The 21728-nt window shown below is 36.1% G+C and overlaps 1 protein-coding gene across 1 annotated transcript; it reads right to left on the bottom strand.

Moving 5' to 3' along the window:
• Positions 1 to 2439: 2439 nt before the first annotated feature.
• On the bottom strand, positions 2440 to 4762 carry LOC131875503 (probable L-type lectin-domain containing receptor kinase S.5). The gene has a single exon (XM_059220014.1). The coding sequence runs from the start codon at positions 4642 to 4644 to the stop codon at positions 2737 to 2739; it is 1908 nt and encodes a 635-aa protein (XP_059075997.1). The 5' UTR covers positions 4645 to 4762; the 3' UTR covers positions 2440 to 2736.
• Between the last annotated feature and the right edge of the window lie 16966 nt (positions 4763 to 21728).

Here is a 21728-nt window from a genome sequence, read left to right as displayed (position 1 = left end):
ACAAGAATTTTTAATTTTTTTTATTACCACTTATAGTTAGCAATTCTCACTTGTCCTTTGTCCTTGACATCACTTAACTTTTGTATATGTTGGTGTTGTTTGACATAAAACAAGATGATAATATATGTATGTGTTTGTCAAATTCAATGGTGTGTCAACTTCATTATATAAAAAATGGTTAGACTTTATCAAAACTTTTGATACTTTCTTTTTTGGGGGCATCACATGGTTTGGGTATTCCTTGAACTTCCTTACCAAATCCTTTTCCATCATATCTCATATGTGTTCATAGCTTGGATCCTATATTTTTGGGATCATTTTAGAACTATTTGAAGCCTATAATAGTGGTTAGTCCACTTTCTTTTCTAAACTGGTCTTTCTTCTCTATTCTATAACAATAAATTGATCATAACTCATCTTTTACCACTAACTCTTATTGTAATCGCTCAAATATTCCAATGAATAATTCTTCTTTGTTCTCATTGATACTTGCAACACTTCAATTCTTTCTTCCAAGTCATTCACCCTTGTCAAATAATTCTATTATTTTCCCACATCCACTCAAGAGATGCTTGGAGATACCCAGTTCTATCTTTGGTTGTTTTATCATAGATGTGTCAAGCAACCAACAATTCTTAGAACACCTTGTCAAATATGGTTATACACATGAAATCATATATGTCACCAAAAAACCCTACAAACCTCAAGAAATTTGCTACTCTAATATTCCCTAATTTATACTTTTATACATGATTTTGCTTGTAAAAATTAATAATTAAAATTAATTTCACCTATGTTATACTGGTTGATTTCCATTAAAAAAAGAGAAGAATTTCTTCAAGTTCAAAATTCAAAATATGAAATAATGATTTATACTCTATATACAAAAATAACAAAATAAAATTTATCATAAAGAGTTAAACCTGATCTCGAAATTCTCAAGAAAAAAAATCAATTGAATGCCCCCCAAAGCACATCTTTGAAATGAAACTATTTCAAATATGAAAAACTCATTCCAAACACATAAATAATGTTTTGTTCTTCAAACTCTTCTCTATATTACAATCTTCAAGAGGCCTTATCGTGATTGGATTAAAGTTATTTAATCCAACACAATGTTAACATCAATCATTTCAAGAGGCCTTATCGTGATTGGATTAAAGTTATTTATCTTCCATTCAAATTAGACTTTTCAAAGTGTGCTTTGACTCGATAGGCAAAGAGGCACGAACCCTAAAGAGTATTGGGTAACCCACTTTAAAAATTAGTTTTTTTAAACATAACTTTTTTAGTGTTTAAATTAAATTACTATTTTTTTTATGGAAAGAAGGTTATGAAAAGGTTTTTAAATCTTTAACATCAAGAAAAAGTTGCTATCATATGAGACAAAATTAAGAACAAGATCCAATTAACTAGGAAAAGAGTTGGAAGGGCCACAAGAAAATAATTAGATCTGAATAAATGTACAATTCCGGATCAATAAAAAAGTTAAGAACAAGATCCAATTAACTAGGAAAAGAGTTGGAAAGGCCACAAGAAAATAATTAAGTCTGAATAAATGTACAATTCCTGATCAATAAAAAAGTTTAAAGCTAAACCTTGCAAATTGAAGACTGGTCCACATGGGTCAATTTATCTTTTTTTTTTTTTTTTTGAATAGGAGCCCGGTTCAGCCAACTGATTAGTCACAACATTTGTGAAACTTTATTCAAAAGAAATAAAGTGATGTTTAATCAGAAGTTAAAAAATTCTTTTAGAAAAGGAAATACAATTCAAACAAATTTCAAAAGTGATGTTTTTGGATCAAAAGTCTTAAAATTTAAAAATAAAAATAAAAATGATTATATGACATGTATTCACAAATTTCAAGTGCAAATTCAAGCTTGGAGTGCATAATAACCATCCCATCTAATAATTCTGAAATGAAATTTGTCCAACTTTAGGTCAGTAAGTTCTAAATAAACATCAATACATAAGTTGATGTCCCTCATCTTAAACATTCAAACCTTTCATGATTGCCATCAACACTTGAATTTCTATATTTGTTCAAAATTAACATGTTCAAAATATTTGTTCAAGAAGAACCTTTGCACTAGTTTATCTTCATGATTGCTATCAATACAAATATTTATGTTTGTACAATCTTTTGAACATATCTATCCAATACTTCTGAAATAAAATTTCAAGTGCAGATTCAATCCAGAAAGCTCAAGGTGCATATTAACCGTCCTATACAATGCTTCTGAAATGAAACTTGTGCAACTTTAAGTTAAGTTCTGAATAAACACTGATACATAAGCTGATATCTATCATCTCAAATATATTTATGTTCGTACAATCTTTTTAATATATCTGTACAATACTTATGAACTAAAATTTCAAATGTAGATTCAACCCAAAAAAACTCATAATGCATATAAACCATCACATAGAATACTCTTGAAATAGAATTTGCACAATTTTAAATTGATCAATTCGAAATAAACCAAACATTCAAACCTTTGATGACTTCTACCAGCACATTTAATCTTTTAAACGTACCTATAATATTTTGTCAATTTAACTCATCCCCGTCCACTACCATCATAAGCAACAGAAAACTATAAACAGAGCAAAACAATTTAGTCTAACTACATAGTAATTCTGCCTATCTGAACCCACTTTCTACCCCAAATAACTATGCCCTTACAAATAAATTTGACACACTTTCTCTACTAGTACCAAATGAGCTACCTGTTAACTGCTATCTTCGTAGTCAGAGTGAAGCCAAACGAATGGCGGCCTATATGTGGGAACACTCGGAAGCGGCCTTTCCCTGCACAGAATCTGTTTCACCTGTCGCATAGTTGGACGCTCCTGTGGATTCGGATGTGAGCAGGCCAAACCCACCATGAACAAACAGGTTATGTCATCCTGGTTAACAGTAGCTGGAGTATCGGCGGGCGGAGGCAAAGGCAAACGACATTCAGCTGCTTCGAAGAGCTTATTCTCTCGGTACAATTTCCAGACCCAACCCACTAAATCTAGCCCATCTCCTACAGCCCAAGGGGGCCTTCCACACACAACTTCAAGAACAATAGCCCCGAACCCAAAAACATCCGATTCAACAGTGGCTTTTCCAGTATGAAAACACTCAGGAGCAATGTACCCAATGGTGCCCGCTACACGACTCGCTGTGAAAGAACTTCTGTTGGGTTGTATTATACGAGCAAGGCCAAAGTCTCCCAGTCGGGCATTGTATTCTGAATCGAGCATGATGTTGCTGGGCTTGAGGTCACGGTGGATCACCTGGTGCTCACACTCCTCGTGAAGGTAAACCAGTGCAGAAGCCAACCCAGATATGATTTTGTACCTCTGCTCCCAATCAAGAAGCCCTTCGGCGATGTACTTTTCCAGGCTCCCGCTGGGCATGTACTCGTACACCATCAGGAGGTTCCCCTTGTCGTGGCACCACCCGAGGAAGGGCACCAGGTTTCGATGGCGGAGCTGGTTGATTATTCCGATTTCTGAGATGAATTCGTCTTTGCCTTGCGTGGAGTCTTTGAATATGCGCTTCACGGCCACTGCGGTTTTGCTCTTGCGGATATGTGCTTTGTAAACGGCTCCACATCCGCCGCACCCAATCTGGGTCCGGGTGCTGAAACTCTGAGTTGCCTTCTGGAGGGTTTTGTATTTGAATTCATGAGGTTGGCCCGGCAGTTTCCGAAGGGTGTCTGATATGATTGCCTCTTCTGCCTGATACTTTCGGTGCTTGATGTAAACTATAACGATCACTGTTGCAAGCAACACAGCGAGCGCCATACCAGAGACCAAAAGTCCGATTTTTAGTCCCGTGTTGGGTTTGGAGCTTTCTAGGTCCTGGATTGAGAGGCTCCATGAATGGACGCAATTAAGTTCAGTGCCTTCCCCCGTGGAAGCTGTGAAGCCAAAATAAACAAATGGGTCGAGAATTTTAGAGAGATTGAGAGGATGCTGGAGAATAGGCTGTGAGGGCATTGGATCTGGTGTCTTTGCAATGTAGACTTTGAGTAGCCGCTGAGTGCCGCTGTACTGAATCCACGCCGTGATGTTTTGATCTTCGTTCGTTAAATTGATATGACCCACATCAAGAGACGCAATTTTTGTGGAATTTATGCTGTTAACATCAATGGCCACATGGTTGTCGTCTGGATCATTTGTACCCTCGCTCTTAATTGTGTCGAATTCAACTGCTACCACCTTGTTACTTTTCAGTCCATTGATGGTAGAATTGAAGAGCCCCAGCCAGCGGCCATAGCTTCCAACAGGTCCACTTCCAATGTCTTTATTAGAAGATATTATAAACGCCATGCCCTCTCCAGTTCCCATGTCCGGTGCAATATTGAAAACAAAAGTGGAATTGAATGATGCGGGACTATCAGGCTCTTTCCATAGCCGGTATTTTTGATTGAATATGACTCTTCCAGATCTATTTTTGGGGGAATTCAGGGACCTTCGATTTCTAGTTTCTGCTGTGACTTGCAAGGAGCCCAAATCTATGACGGAATGGTCGAACATGAAAAGGCTAACGTTCTTTTCACTGAAACTCTGATAATTGAAATTCCCACTAACAGTTTGCACCAGAAAAATAGAGGCTAAAGCTAATGAAACTCGATGAAAACCCATTTAGACGCTACTGACACTTCAGAATGGTATTGGGCCTTCTGTCTTCTACATCTCCCACATTAAAGGCCAACTCAGTTTGGAGAAGAGGAAGACGCTGTAAACTCGGGTCAATCATTCGGGCGTGATAATCTGACTTAGTCAATGATCTACAGTGATTCACGTGAGATTTTTTATTTGTGATCTGTATTAGAAGTTTACTCAAGGATACGGACATCATACAAATCTTATCCCATTAGTGACGAGATCTTTATATTATCTCCTCTTAACCAAGACTATATTTTTTTTTCGTTCTTTTTCTTTATGCTATTGATTTTTTTCTCGTGTGTGTTAGATAACACGTTAGAGTTGAGAACATGCGTATTAATGGAGGGCCCACCAAGTATCAGTACTTTGGCGAGGCACAACTCTGAAATCCATTATATTCATTTTATTTATTGTATCCAATTATCAAGCAGGGTATTGATTTCTTATGGGATTTTTCTAGAGTAAGACTTAATGATTGGTTTATTAATTTATCTTATTTCTATGTGAAAAGTTTATTAATTTATCTTATTTTCATGTGAAAACTTTGTCATGACATTGGATTAGTCAAGTATGTCATGGATCAACTGTAACAAATCAAATAGTAAATGATACAATTTCAATTAGAGTTAGTGTTGAGAATGGTAAAAGCTTTGTCACGACATTGGATTAGTCAAGTATATCATGGATCAATTGTAACAAATCAAATAGAAAATGATACGATTTCAATTAGAGTTAGTGTTGAGAATGGAAGAGAAGACAAGATGAATTTGTTTGCACCTACCAAGTGTCAGTATTTTTGTGAGGCACAACTTGAAATCTATGGTTGCTCCCATCACATTGATTCTTATAACAATTATTGTGGTTGAGAACATAGCATACAATTTCTTGTATTAAAGGTCAAGATATGTAGCAATCCAGTGGGACATATCATTGCAAATTTTGGTAATATTAAGCAAGTGGTACAAAGCATTACATTCACTTCATTTATTGTACCCAATTATCACATAGGACATTATTTTCTTATCAGATTCTCTTAGAATAATAACTTTACATTGTAGAGAAGTTAGACTCACATATCGGTCTTCATGTTAGAACTTTACCATGATATTAGATTTTATAATTTTTTTTTAAGAATATGATATATAAATAGAGTTATTGGAAAACATGAAAGAATAAGAGACACATTTGGATCAGGTTGATATTGTGTGTTGTTATTGGAATGTGCTTGGTTATTTTGATGTTTTATTATGATGTTACGATAAGTATTTGTTTTAGATTAAGTGAAAACTGGGTTTTGAAGGGGCCTAAAAACCCTTTACATCAGATTATAAAATAGATAAAGCATTGAAAGCCCAGCTAGATAGAACAACCAAAAAAAAGGGATTGCCCCTAAAGACAACAGGCAATCCATACAAAGAAAGGGCCAGTAAAACCAGCCCAGACAACCAGCTATAAGGCCCCTCAAGATTTGCAATTGGCCATGTGGGAACGAAGAGTCATATCAAAAGAAGGCTTGGACGTCTTTGAATTCTTCCCCTTAACAATAATCCAACCTTCAACTTTAATTGCCGCAACTGACCAATCCGAAGGGCCCAACACCGATCTTTCCAGATTGGAAAAAAGAGCAGAAGGGGGAGCAACAACTGTTGCGGGCACATGAACACAACCAACAAAAGGAGCAGAAGTTGTGCCAAAACCCTGTGAAGCAGCTAAGGGAATAAGAGAAACCAAGTATGATGAAGGTTCAACAGAACTACATACCTATAAATCAACTTGTAAATAAATATGTGTAGGAGTTTTCTTCATGTTCACCAACAACCACCTTCCCTTTTTCTCCTTCTCTCTAGCTTTTTTTAATGGAGAAGAGGAAGACCTTGTAAACTCGAGTCAATACATTGATGGGTGACTGTCCGACTCTGGGTCAATGGTTTACTTTTCTTCATATGAGTTTTCTAATTTGTGATCCGTATTAGAAGTTTCCTCAAGGATACAGAAATCATACAAATCTTATCCCATGAGTGTTCTAATTTGTGATCTGTATTAGAAGTTTCCTCAAGGATGCAGACATCATACAAATCTTATCCCATTAGTGACGAGATATTTATATAATTTTCCCTTGTTTGTCTTTATGGTATTGATTTTTTTCCATTTGTTTTGAAATGTTCAACTCTCGATCAATCACGCCAAAGCACTGAATGTGTTAGACAACATGATAGCGTTGAGAATCATGCGTTTACTAATGGAGGAAAACAGAGGATAAATTTGTTTGCGCCTACCTAAGTGTCAGTATTATGCAGAGGCACAACTCTGAAATCCGTTGTCGCTCTCACTACACCAATTATGATAACAATTGTTGTGGTTGAGAACATAGCATACAATATGTTGAATTAAAGGTCAAAATATGTCACATCGTATGCAAACTATTTCACTTCATTAATTGTACCTAAAAGCTACGTGGGGCATTGATTTCTTATCAGATTTTTTTGAATAAGAATTTTATAATGGAGAGAGTTTTATTCATATGTTGGTGTCCATGTTAAAACTTTGTTATGCTATTGGATAAGTCAAGTATGTCATGGATCAATTTCAGCAAAACAAAGAGAAAGTGTTACAATTTCAACCAGAATTAGTATTTAGAATGGAGGAGAAGATAGAATGAATTCGTTTGCACTTAATAAGTGTGTTAGATTTTGATGAAGTGCAACTTTAAAATCCGTGGTTGCTATCACTATATGAATTTTTATAACAACTTTTCTTGTATTAAAGGTCTTGATATGTAGCAGTCTAGTGGGACATATCATATGCATTTTTTGCTAATATTAAGCAAGTACTACATCACTTCATTTATTGTACCCAAATATCAAGCAGGACATTGTTTTCTTATCAGATTCTCTTAGAATAAGAACTTTACATTATAGATAAGTTAGACTTACATGAACTTTACATTATAGAAAAGTTAGACTTACATGTCAGTCTCTATGTTAAAACTTTACCATGACATTGTACTAGTCAATTGTGTTTTAATTAAAGCTAATCCCTTGTGTTTATTTATATATTAAATTTTTTTTTAATAATATAATTTATAAATAGAGTTATTGGAAAACATCAAAGAAGAAGTGATTGAAGAATGTAAATTTACAGGACATAGTTTATGAAAATATGATGAAGAGATTATTTTTAATTGTTAGGATATTTGAATTTATTGTAAGTTTTCTCTTATAAAACCTTATGATGTGTTTATAGTTTTCATATTAAATACAATTTCATCCTCAATTTAATTATTAAGTTGAAATAAAATAAAATATATTATTTATTTAATATATATTTTTTTAATTTTTAAAATTAATGAAAAATTAGATCAAAACACAATTATATAAAAATGTAATAATCGTTTAGAGGTTGAAAACTATCCCAAATCAAGTCAATTAGTAAACTATCTTCTTAGTAAAAATTAGTCATGAATGAATTAGAATAAAGAGTTTTATTTATTTATTTTTAAAAAATATCATATTTTCATATCTAAATCTTTATAATCCCCATCTTCCTTATTTGATAACAATATTATATTTAGTTCATCAATTCTAAGTTTTTTTAGTTTATATGTATTTTATTATTAGTGAATAAATTTAATTAAGTTAGATTAATTATCGGTAGAAAAGGTGTTTCTATTGTGATCCATGTAAAAATTAACTAAAGATGTGTTGGTTTTACAATATCAATTAGAGGTAATTGAAAACAATGATTTTTTAACCTAGTAGTGAGATTATTTGTAAAATCTCCAACTAAAGTTGTTGAATTGTTTTACCATCTAGCTCTATATATAATTGCGCCATAATGAAAACAAAGATGCAAAATAGAGTTAAAGTTATAAAAGATGGATACACTTTAATGTCTTGTTGACATACCTAAATAAACAAATGCATGAACCCATGACGGAATTTGTATTTGAATTTAATATATAAGTTAATATGTTTTCTCAAATTTAAAGACATCTCTAAAAAATATTAAATGTCTATTTATTATGATACAACCACATGATGTCAATTTTAATTTGAAAAGAAAATGAGCTCATCTAAAAGAATCTTTGAACTTGGCCATATTAATAGACAATGATATTATAATGGTAGGAAAGTGAAAGAAAGTCTTACTATACAATCATGCTTAGGTGACAACTTTCTTATGCAACAAGTTGGTTATAGAGGTAGTTAGGTAGTTTAGAAATTTGAATCAATACATCCATCTAAAATTGGAAATCCAATTGTTAATTTTGTCTTTTATATTCAATTTCATTCTAACATGTAAATAGATCAAATAATCTATTGATGCAATTTTCTTTCATTCTTATTTCCATTTCTCTTAATTTCCTAGCTAATTTTTACATGGTATTAGAACGTTTTCTAGTGTGAATGGAAATGCATTAATTTGTTTGTGAGTTGCATTTCATCCAAGAAGAGGTCCTCTGTAAGGTCATGGCTTCAAAAAGATCATGGATTTGTGTAGAGTTTAGCTCATGATTTCTGGAATAAAGATTTCAATTTTGAACCAAGACTTATAAATTGTGTGAATATTTGCACTCTGCTATTCAAATTGGGTCAATATTCGCGTCAAGAAAGCCCTTTTAAGTTTTAATGTATTGTTTTTCTCAAATCTTCAAAAAATTTATTAGTTCACTCAACTATTTTAGAATGCATTAATATTAATGTGAAAATTGAGTTGATTTGCTAGCTTTTTGATGATATATCAAAATATTTTGATTTTGTACCTTGATGTACAAATATTTTGGTGTTTTGACCTTCTATAGACATTGAGCTATAAATATTTTATCATTTTGATCTTAACATTACAAGTTGACCTACTATTCGACCTAAAAATGACTTGAGATAGCTATCAACCCCATTTCGAGGTTTTCATTTCAATTTGATCATTATTTTAGGCTAGTATTTGACTTGCTAAAGGAATGGACTTTCTTGTTTGTGATGAAGAGATTGATTCAACTTCTGTCTAACAACCATACCCTAGCATGTGGGTGGGAAATTAATGAAATTTAAATTTGAAATTAACTTTCTTTTTTAATTCAGCTTTGGTTTGTATATCAAATTGGTTCTAATGTGTTCTAGAAATTATCCCGCATTGACCTATATGTTGACACTTCAACATCTCATTATTGTAGATCAACTTCATTTGATTGAAAATCCTTGGTTAAAGTTGATTTTGGCTAGGAATTTGCATTCAAACTTCCACTCCAGCATGCGAATCTACCATACTTCATCTTACTTTCAAACCATCATGCAAATGTGCTAGTTTGACCTTGGTTCAAAGCGAGTCTATGTGAGAATTTGTAACCCTCCATTTGGGTGGGAAAGGTATTTGAAATATTCCTTGAACTGCATTTGAATTTTTCTTTGCATTTGAAATTTGTTGGGACAATTTTGAAGTTTAATATAGTAGAATGTGCAAAATTGGACTTATAAAGTGTATAATTTTCACTCCTATTATACACTATAATTATAAAGTGCCGATGAGAGGTCTCTAATACAAAATTAAAGTGTTGTTGTATTCTTTTCACTTGCACACTTATGGCATCTTCATCTTCAAATATAACTCAGAAAAATATAGACTACAACCAGTAAAACTTGATGAAAATGATATAAGGCGTTCTGTCACTTCAGAATGGTATAAGGCGTTCTGTCTTCTACAACTCCCACTTTAAAGGCCTAATCGGATCAAGACATTGATGGGTGATAGTCTGACTATGAGTTAATGATTTACAGGGCTTCACATGAGTGTTAAAAATTGTGATCTGTATTTGAAGTTTCCCATTAGTGACGAGATCTTTCTTCTGTTTATTGGTAACGTTCAACTCTCGATCAATCACTCGAAAGCAGTAAATGTGTAGTAATGGAGGAAAAGACAGGATGAATTTATTTGCGCCTACCAAGTGTTACCATTTTCTCTGAAATCCGTGGTCGCTCCCACTACACCAATTCTTATAACAGTAGTTGTGGTGGAGAACATAACATATACTTGCATTAAATATGTAGCAGTCCAGTGGGACATATCATATCTAAATTTTGCTTAATATTAAGTAAGCAGTACAAACCATTATATTCACTTCATTTATTGTACCCAAATAGTAAGCGGGAAATTTTTTTCACATATCAGATTCTCTTAGAATAAGAACTTTACAGTGTAAAGAAGTTGACTCAAGTATCGGTCTCCCGTCTCCATATTAAAACTTTCCTATGATGTTGGATTAGTCAAATATCTTTTTATTAAATTTAAAAGTAAAAAAATTATTTTATATAAAATTTACTTTTAAGAAAATGATATATAAATGGATTTGTTGGAAAACATCAAGGAAGAAGTAAATGAATAATCTAAATTTGGAGCAGATTTTTTTTTTTAATGGAGGTCTAGATTTGCAAGCACGATAGCTCAGCAAGGGCACGAAGTCCATGAGCACACTAGCCCAACAAGAGCCTTCACAGAGTAGTTTTTGCCATCTAATACAGGAGCACTAGCCTATAGGCTAGAACCCTTTTGGCTAAGAGCCAAGGACTAAGGGGTATCCATTCCACCAAATTTGCCCAGAGCATGATCTCAGCCTCATCCCTTATGATGTCAAAGCTTTGTATTAGCAAGGCTTGATCCCTAGTGAGCTCTTTTGTAACCATTCAACTTCACCAAATTCTTTTTGAATTGTTAAGTTTTTTGAATTTATTCTAAGTTTCTTCTTACAAAATCAAATAAATTATTTATTTGATATTATTCTTTTTAAATGAGATAAGATTAATGGAAAATTGAGTTAAATTGTCCAAGGGGTTGTGTTCTATTGGTTAAAGCATTGAGTTCTCATTGTGGAGATCAAAGTTCAAATCCCAAAGGGACATCTACATGTTTTTGGGTGTTTTGGACTTGATTAACCTTCATTTCTCAATATGCTCTACCTAGAGACCAAATTATAGGTTTGACCAATGAAAGTAAACTCATCCTCAGTATGCTTATGTACTTAGATGTAGGTAGTTGTTGGATTCAAAAATATATTCCAATCTTGGATAAAATTATAGAGCCAATTTTGTTAAGGTCTATCCTAATGTAAACATGTGAGAGTGTCTCAAATCTTATTTGAACTAAAGTAATTAAATTTTATATGAAAAACACTATGACATTATGTTTTAGATCATTGAAAAGTGTAGGAGGGTATATATTAATCCTCACGATATAGTGAGGTTTGTTGCCCCCCAAAAAAGGTGTAAAAAATTTGGCCATGACATGGCTACGAAGGTGTTAATAAAATTTAATAATTTATATGTAATGAGGATACATAATTAGGCTACTTTAATGTAATTGTGCAAATAATACTTAATCTTATTCATTATGGATAATCTACATTCTCTATCTATGTGCCAAATTTTATGTTGAGTTTGGAATTATATTCATTATGACTACCTTTCCTAATGGTGGGAAATTCATAGTAAGTATTACTAAATTTTATATGGTGTTTTAACTTTATATCTATTTGGTGGATAAATGTGTAGTGTCATAAAATTGCGACCCTAGCAATTTTGACTACATTAGGGTCCTCACACATGTGAACTCGAATCCTCTATCCTGATCAGAGATTGGAGATTGCTCAACTTGTGAAAACAACTTCTTCCTTGGCCTCTGCATCACCCTGTTTGCGTTCAATTGTCCCCCCTTGGACAAGGGCATGGCGCCCCTGTCCCTGCCCTATTTTGGGGCAGGACCCTTCCTAGAACATGCATTGTGGGTTGTGCCTCGGATGGAAAACTCCCCTGATGTCGACCTGTGACGAAATTCAAATCCACCAACATGTATTTAAGGGGCCATTCATCCTCTCATTGGAATAGGTTGAAGTTGGATAAGATTGGAGTGTGCACAAGTGATCAAGCATTCAACATTCTCAAGTTTCCCTTCAAGGATAGGTGTTGCATTCAAGTCAAGGATTGAACCATTGAAGAGGAGATTGATTTCAACATACAAATCCACACAAGCATTTCTATCAACATTGATACTACAACCTCCCTTGAGGTGATTTACAATTCAGTCTTTCATTTACATCTACTGGGTATGTGCAGGATCATGGTGTGCCAAAACAGGCCTTTAAGTGACAATGAAATTTCATAAAATTAGAGTTATGCAACTTGACATGAAAATTTGAATAAGTTGTGAACATTATTTTTAAAATATGCAAGAAGAGAATCTATAGAAAATTGAATGCAGTTTCTAAGCTACTAGTTGTTTTTTGAAAAAAAAAATCCTATTTGATGAAAATTTCAAATTTCAAATTTCAATTCAGTGGCACTAAAATTTCAGGAAAAAGATAAGAAGTAGGTGTATGTCTGACCACCCTAATCACAATCAAATCATAATTTTTTTTATAAGATTTATAATATAAGTATTAGACTCATGTGTGGATGTGACACATTTTTTTATAATTTTTTATAAAGTAAATAATTATTTATGAATTTTTTACTACAACTTTTTCAGAAATTTAGAAACTCCTACGTCTGACCACCTTAACTTGGTCAAAACCTTATGAAATTCAATTTTTTTTTAAAAATTCCCTATAGTAGATGAAGCATGGGATGTGACACATGTTTTAGATTCAAAAAATGTTATACCATTTGAAAGTTATGAGTGTTTTTCAATCAGTCTATCAATCAGGACTTTTGTTAGAATTCAATTAGAAAATAAATAATAATTATTTATTAAAGTCGAAATAAGACAAGCCTTATATTTTTGGAAAGCTGAGAACGCCCTTAAAAAACCTTTTTTGTTTTATCATTTTTGGCTATAAAAAAAGTCGTCAGCCACTAGTGTAAACTTTGGAAAATCAAGGAATACTGAAAAACACGTTTTTTCAGCCGACTTTCTAGGATTGGCACTTCCAAGCCAAATCCCAAAGCAAACCCGAGCCAAAATTTGAAATTTGAAATTTGTACAACAAAAAATCGGATATTTGATTTTAATAAATAAATTCAATAACTAAATTTGCACATAATTAATCTATTGTTTATTAATATATAATATATTAATATACAGTATATTAATTTATAAATAAATTAGTATATGATATTAGGGAGAGGGAGAGGGGGGAGTGGGGAAGAGAGAGAGATTAAGGGAGAGAGAGATAGAGAGATTAGGGGAGAGGGAGAGAGAAATATTAGGGGAGAGAGGGGAAATATAGAGAGATTAGGGGGGAGAGAGAGAGAGAGAGAGAGATTAGGGGAGAGGGGGGAGGGGGAGAGAGAGAGGGAGGGGAAAGGGAGAGAGAGAGATAGAGAGAGGGAGGGGAAAGGGTCATATTGTGTCCTAAGGGATCATATTATGTCCTATGACCCCTTAGGACACCATATGACCCCTTAGGTGTCAAATTTTTGTAAGCAATATAATTAGCATTGCTTTTTATTTTATAATAATAGTTTATCTTGCCACCTTATGACACAGTATGACCCCTTATGACATCATATGGTGTTGTTAGGGGTCATATGGTATCCTAAGGGGTCATGGGATACCATATGACCCCTAAGGACAACATATGACCCCTTATGACACCATATTAGGTCATTATGGGTCTATGGTGTCCTAAGGGGTCATATTGTGTCCTACAACCCCTTAGGACACCATATGACCCCTTATGACACCAAATTGTGTCATTATGGGTCATTATAACCCTTTAGGACTCTATACGGTGTCGTTATGGGTCATATGACCCCTTATGACCCCTTACGACACCATATGGTGTCGTTAGGGGTCATATGGTGTCCTAAGGGGTTATGAGATAACATATGACCCCTAAGGATAACATATGACCCCTTATGACACCATATTGGGTCGTTATGGGTCCTATGGTGTCCTAAGGGGTCATATTGCATCCTACGACCCCTTAGGACACCATATGACCCCTTACGGTACCCAATTGTGTCATTATGGGTTATATTGTATCCTAATGGGTCATATTTTGTTATTTGACTCCTTTAAGACACCATATGACCCCTTAGGACACAATATGACCCTTTACGACTCTATACAGTGTAGTTATGGTTCATATGACCCCTTATGATCTTTTATGACACCATATGGTGTCGTTATGGGTCGTATGGTGTCCTAAGGAGTCATGAGATACCAAATGACCCTTAAGGACAACATATAACTCCTTATGACACCATATCAGGTCGTTATGGGTCCTATGGTGTCCTAAGGGGTCATATTGCATCCTACGACCTGTTAGGACACCATATAACCCCTTACGACATCAAATTATGTCGTTATAGGTTATATTGTGTCATAAGGGGTCATATTGTGTCATATGACCCCTTAGGACACAATATGACCCTTTATGACTCTATATGGTGTTGTTATGGGTCATATGACCCCTTATGACACCATATGGTGTCGTTAGAGGTCATATGGTGTCCTAAGGGGTCATGGGATACCATATGACCCCTAAAGACAACATATGACCCCTTATGACACCATATTGGGTTGTTATGGGTCTTATGGTGTTATAAGGGGTCATGTTGTGTCCTACAACCCTTTAGGACATCATATGACCCCTTACAACACCAAATTATGTCGTTATGAGTCATATTGTATCTCAAGGGGTCATATTTTGTCATATGACCACTCTAAGACACTATATGACCTCGTAGGCCATAATATGACCCTTTACGACTCTATACGGTGTTGTTATGGTTTATATGACCCCTTGTGACCCCTTATGACCCCTTATGACACCATATGGTGTCATTAGGGGTCATATGGTGTCCTAAGGGGTCATGGGAAACAATATGACTCCTAAGGACAACATATGACCCCTTATGACACCATATTGCGTCGTTATGGGTCCTATGGTGTTCTAAGGGGTCATATTATGTCTTATGACCCCTTAGGACACCATATGACCCCTTATGACACCAAATTGTATCATTATGGGTCATATTATGTCCTAAGGGATCATATTGTGTCATATGACCCCTTTAAGACACCATATGACCCCTTAAGACACAATATGACCGTTTACGACTCTCTACGGTGTTGTTATGGGCCATATGACCCCTTATGACCCCTTATGACACCATATGGTGTCGTTAGGGGTCATATGGTGTCTGAAGGGGTCATGGATACCATATGACCCCTAAGGAAAACATATGACCCCTTATGACACCATATTGGGTCGTTATGGGTCCTATGGTGTCTTAAGGGGTCATATTGTGTCCTATGACCCCTTAGGACAACATATGACCCCTTACAACACCAAATTGTGTCATTATGGGTCATATTGTGTCCTAAGGGGTCATATTGTGTCATATGACCCTTTTAAGACACCATATGACCCCTTAGGACACAATATGACCCTTTACAACTCTATACGGTGTTTGTTATTTGTTATATGACCCCTTTTGTCCTCTTATGACACCATATGGTGTTGTTAGGGGTCATATGGTGTCATAAGGGGTTATGGGATACCATGTAGCCCCTAAGGACAACATATGACCCCTTTATGAAACCATATTGGGTCATTATGGGTCTGATGGTTTCCTAAGGCATCATATTGTAACCTACAACCCCTTAGGACACCATATGACCTGTTACGACACCAAATTGTGTCATTATGAGTCCTATTGTCTTCTAAGGGGTCATATTGTGTCATATGACCCCTTTAAGACACTATATGATCCCTTAGGACACAATATGACCCTTTATGAATCTATATAGTGTCGTTATGGGTCATATGACCCCTTATAATGCATTAAGACACCATATGGTGTCGTTAGGAGTCATATGGTGTCCTAAGGGGTCATGGGATACCATATGACCCCTAAGGACAACATATGACCCCTTATGACACCATATTGGGTTGTTATGGGTCCTATGATTTTCTAAGGGTTCATATTGCATCCTACGACACCTCAGAACATCATATGACCCCTTACGACATTAAATTGTGTTGTTATGGGTCATATTGTGTCCTAAGGGGTCATATTATGTCACATGACCCCTTTAAGACACCATATGAACTCTTAGGACATAATATGATCATTTACAACTCTACACAGTGTCGTTATGGGTCATATGACCCCTTATGACACCATATGGTGTCATTAGGGGTCATATGGTCTCTTAAGGGGTCATGGGATACCATATGACGCCTTATGACACCATATTGTCGTTATGAATCCTATGGTGTTCTAAGGGGTCATATTGTGTCCTATGACTCCTTAGGACACCATATGACCCCTTACGACACCAAATTGTGTCGTTATGGGTCATATTGTGTCCTAAGGGGTCATATTATGTCCTGAGGGGTCATATTATGTCATATGACCCCTTTAAGACACCATATGACCCCTTAGGACACAATATGATCCTATACGACTCTATACAGTGTCGTTATGGGTCATATGACCCTTTATGAGACTATATGGTGTCGTTAGGGGTCATATGGTATTCTAAGGGGTCATGGGATACCATATAACCCCTAAGGACAACATATGACCCCTTATGACACAATTTGGTCTCATAAGGGGTCCTATGGTGTCCTAAGGGGTCATGTCAACTCCATGCCATTCGTATCCCTTAGGAAACAATATGACCTTTTACAACTCTATATGATTTTGTTATGGGTCATATGACTCCTTATGACACCATATTGTGTTGTTAGGGGTCATATGGTGTCCTAAGGGGTCATGGGATACCATATGACCCCTAAGGACAACATATGATCCCTTATGACACCATATTAGGTTGTTATGGGTCCTATGGTGTCTTAAAGGGTCATATTGTCTCCTACGACCCCTTAAACCATATGACCCCTAAGGACAACATATGATCCCTTACAACACCATATGATCCCTTACGACACCAAATTGTGTCGTTAGAGGTCATATTGTGTCCTAAGGGGTCATATTGTCTCCTATGATTCCTTATACCATATGACCCCTAAGGACAACATATGATCCCTTACTACACCATATGATCCCTTATGACACCAAATTGTGTCGTTAGAGGTCTTATTGTGTCCTAAGGGGCCATATTGTGTCATATGACCCCTATAAGACACCATATGACCCCTTAGGACACAATATAACCCATAACGATCCAATATGGTTTTATAAGGGGTCATATGTTGTCCTTAGGGATCATATGGTATCCAATGACCCCTTAGGACACTATACAACCCATAACGACACCATATGGTGTCATAAGGGGTCATAAGGGGTCTTATGACCCATAACAATACCGTATAGAGTTTTAAAGGGTCATATTGTGTCATATGACCCCATTAAGACACCATATGACCCATATGACACAATATGACCCCTTATGACACCATATTGGATATTGGGTTGTAAGGGATCATATGAACCCTCTCCCTTAGTCTCTCTCTCTCCCCCTCTCCCCTAATCTCTCTCTCTCTGTCCCCCTCTCCCCTAATTTTTCTCTTTCTCCATATTTCCCCTAATCTCTCTCTCTCACTCCCCTAATCTCTCTCGCCTTCCCCCTCTCTCCCCTAATCTTTCTCTCTCTCCCCTTCTCCCCTAATATTTCTGTCACCCCCTTTCCCCTAGTCTCTATCTCCCTCTCCCCTAATCTCTCTCTCTCTTTGTCCCCTAATCTCTCTCTCCCCCTACCCCTTCCCCCCCCTCTCTCTCTCTCTCTCTCTCCCCCCAATATTTCTCTCTTACCCTCAATCTCTCTCTCTCCCTCTCCCCTAATCTCTCTCTCCTCCTACCTCCTCCCACCTCTCTCCCCTAATATCTCTCTCTTCCCCTCCTCTAATCTCTCTCTCTAAAATATGAGTACTGAAATCGGATATCTGATTTCATCGGATGTCTGATTTCTACCACTGCCATTAATGTGGCAACAATTAAAAAATGGCCGCAACAGGAATTATTTTTGGGACCCCAAATTTATGCATTAAAATCGGATATTCGATATAATCTGATATCCGATTATATGATATTCGATTTTTGTAAATAAAAAAGAGCCTTGTGGGCCATTTTGTGGATTCCAACGGCCCACATTCTTCACATTCTGGTTTCTGTCAACAATCACAGGTTTTCAGAGAGGTTGAGACAAATTTGTGCTTTTGAGAGATTCTTAAAGTCAAATCTTACATTGTCAATCATTTAGGAGCATCTAAGTTGTGGAGGTAAATGGGGAGTAGTAGTCGTCGGAAGTCTAAACACAAAAGAAATCTTTCAAATGACCAAATTGAAGTGTATAGAGAAATAGATAGAGAAGCTCATAGGAGAATGCAAGGTATGTTAATTATTGCTAATGTTACTTCAAGTGAATGGAATTTGAATTTGAAAATGTTGAACAAGTTATTGAAAATTAAAATGTAGATTTTGGAAGTGAAAATGTTGAGCATGTTGAAAATGTTGAAAGTGATAATGAAAATGCTCAACATGACGTGAGAATGGAAAGTGAAAATTTGGAGTTGACAATGAAGGTTTCCATAATTTTAGTGTAAATATGATTTTTTTTTACATTGGAGGTGAAAATGTAGAAAATTTTGACATAGGAGGTGAACATGTGGAAAATTTTGTCATTGGAGGTGAAAATGTAGAAAACTTTGACATTGAAGGTGGAATTTCTCAACCAAGTGAACAATATGTAACACCTAATTACTTCAGAAATGAAGACCCTCTCATGGATGAAAGAAAAATTCCAAATCCAAGACCTTCAAGAACCCCAAAATGGCTACTTGAAATTGATGAGAACATTATTGCAAATCTTGAAGGAAAGAGGTCAACAAGAACCGTTCGATTGTGGGTTACACAACTTTTTGACCAAAATTTTAGCATTAAGACATTGACCAAGCAATGCCAACTTTTTGTTCAATTGCTAAAGATGATCAATATGAGACCATTGCTAAACAAATTGAAGATTCATATGAACAAGAAGATGCAGAGAAATTCTATTATTGCCAAAAATCTATTTGATGCTCTCAATTCCATTGGAAAGTATACCAAGGAAACAGATAAGAGAGTCGCTCAAAGAGTGATGACAACCTCCTTAGTAAGCCATCAATTGAGGAAGGATCATCAAATGAGACAAACTTGTGTTGATTTGAACATTAGCCATAAAAATTTGGATAGAGCACTTGCAAGAAGACAAAGACTTGAAAATCCACTTCAACATGATACACGGGCTTTTGGGTAAGTGCACAAAGATGGTGGTCAGAAAAGTGGACACACCCAAAAAAGACATGAAAAACACCAAAATGCGCACGGGGTATTTCAAATTTAAAGAACCCCATACACGTTTAGGCTCATTTTGCCGAGCCTAACCAAAGCTAAACCGCGTGTGCGATTTAAAACATACTAACCACGTACGCAGTTTAAAGAATACTAACTACGTACGCGGTTCTGTCTATCAATAAAATGCAATTCACTTACATTCCATTAGGTTTTTCAATAGGATATATACATAAAATATAACATTTAAGTATAAGAAAGATAAAAGATATATTTTATGTATATATTGTTAGGATGTTTAAGATTGGTTCCAGATCTCTTAGAGTTATAATGCAGATTCTAGTTTTTTGAGTATTTTTATAAATTTCAGACTTAGTCAAATTTCAGTAATCAGCATGTTCATATCAACATTATGTCTCTCATCTCTTCCCTACATTCCCCCTCTCTCTTCCTTAACCCCTAACTTTTTGTCTCTTAGGCATCTCCCTCTCTACTTTATTCCCTCTCTCGGGTATCTCTCCATCTCTTTCTCATCTCCCTCACCCTCTTTCTCTCTTCCATATATCCCTCTCTTTCTCCCCCTCTCTCAAATATCTCTATCTCTCACTCTCTCCCCATCTCTTAAGTGTGTATCTCTCTCATTCTCTCCCTCTCCCTCCCCCTCCCTTTCTCTTCCATTGTCAAGTATTTCTTTCCCTCTAACTCTCTTTATCTCTCCCCCTCTCGCTCCATTTCTCTTTCTCTCAAGTCTCTCTCGTTCTCTCTATCACATCTCTGGCTATCAACCTTTATCTATCTCTCTCTCTCTCTCCTCTTCTATAAAGTCTCTCTCTCTGAAGTCTCTCCCTCTCATCCTCATTCTCTCTATCTCACTCTCTCCTTCTCTCAAGTGTGTCTCTCTCATTCTCTCCCTCTCCCCTCTCCCTCCCTCTCTCCCTTTCTAATTACCTCTCTTTCTCACTCTCTCCCTCTCTCCCTCTCTTCACACCTCTCTCTCTCTCTAGTCTCTTGTAATATCCTTCCACCCCTTCCTCCCTCTCACTCAGACTCTCTCTATCTCTCACCCTCTCTTTCTCTCTCTCACCTTTCCTCCCTTCACCTCTTAGGTCTCTCTTTCTCTCCCAATCCCTCTATCCACCTCTTAGATCTCTCTATACCTCCTCTCTCTCTCTCTCTCTCTCTCTCTCTCTCTCTCATTTATCTCTTGTCTCTCCCTCTTAGTCTCTATCTCAGTCTCCTCGTCTCTTAGGTGTATCTCTCTCCCATTGCTTCCCTCTCCTCCCCCTCTCTCCCTCTCTAGGGTCAAAAGGTATTCTCAGGGGTCATATGGTATCCTAGGGATCCATGCATGTGTCCTAAGGGGTCATAGGACACCATATGACCCATAACAGCACATAAGAGGTCATATGGAGTCCTAAGGGGTCATAAGACACCATATGACCCCTTAGCACACCATACGACCCATAAAACACTATATGACCTCTTAGGACACCATACGACCAATAACGACACCATATGGAGTCTTAAGGGGTCAAATAGTGTCCTAAGGGGTTGTAGGAGACCATATGACCCCTTAGGACACCATATGATCCCTAATGACACCATATGGTGTCTTAAGTGGTCATAAGGTGTCCTAGGGCTCATATGACACCATAAGACACATAACGATACCATATGGTGTCCAATGGGTCATTGGACACCATATGACCCTTAGAACACAATACAACCCCTAACAACATCTAAGGGGTCATAGGACACTATATGATCCCTTAGAATACCATAGGACATATAATGATGCCAAATAGTGTCCTAAGGGGTCATAGAACACCA

The sequence above is a fragment of the Cryptomeria japonica genome, chromosome 4, assembly GCF_030272615.1.
Source record: "Cryptomeria japonica chromosome 4, Sugi_1.0, whole genome shotgun sequence".
Taxonomy (NCBI): domain Eukaryota; kingdom Viridiplantae; phylum Streptophyta; class Pinopsida; order Cupressales; family Cupressaceae; genus Cryptomeria; species Cryptomeria japonica.
This window is presented reverse-complemented; position numbering and strand designations above follow the sequence as displayed.

Coding starts and splice junctions, on each gene's coding strand:
- LOC131875503 (XM_059220014.1), bottom strand. CDS start 4,644: ATGGGTTTTCATCGAGTTTCATTAGCTTTAGCCTCTATTTTTCTGGTG.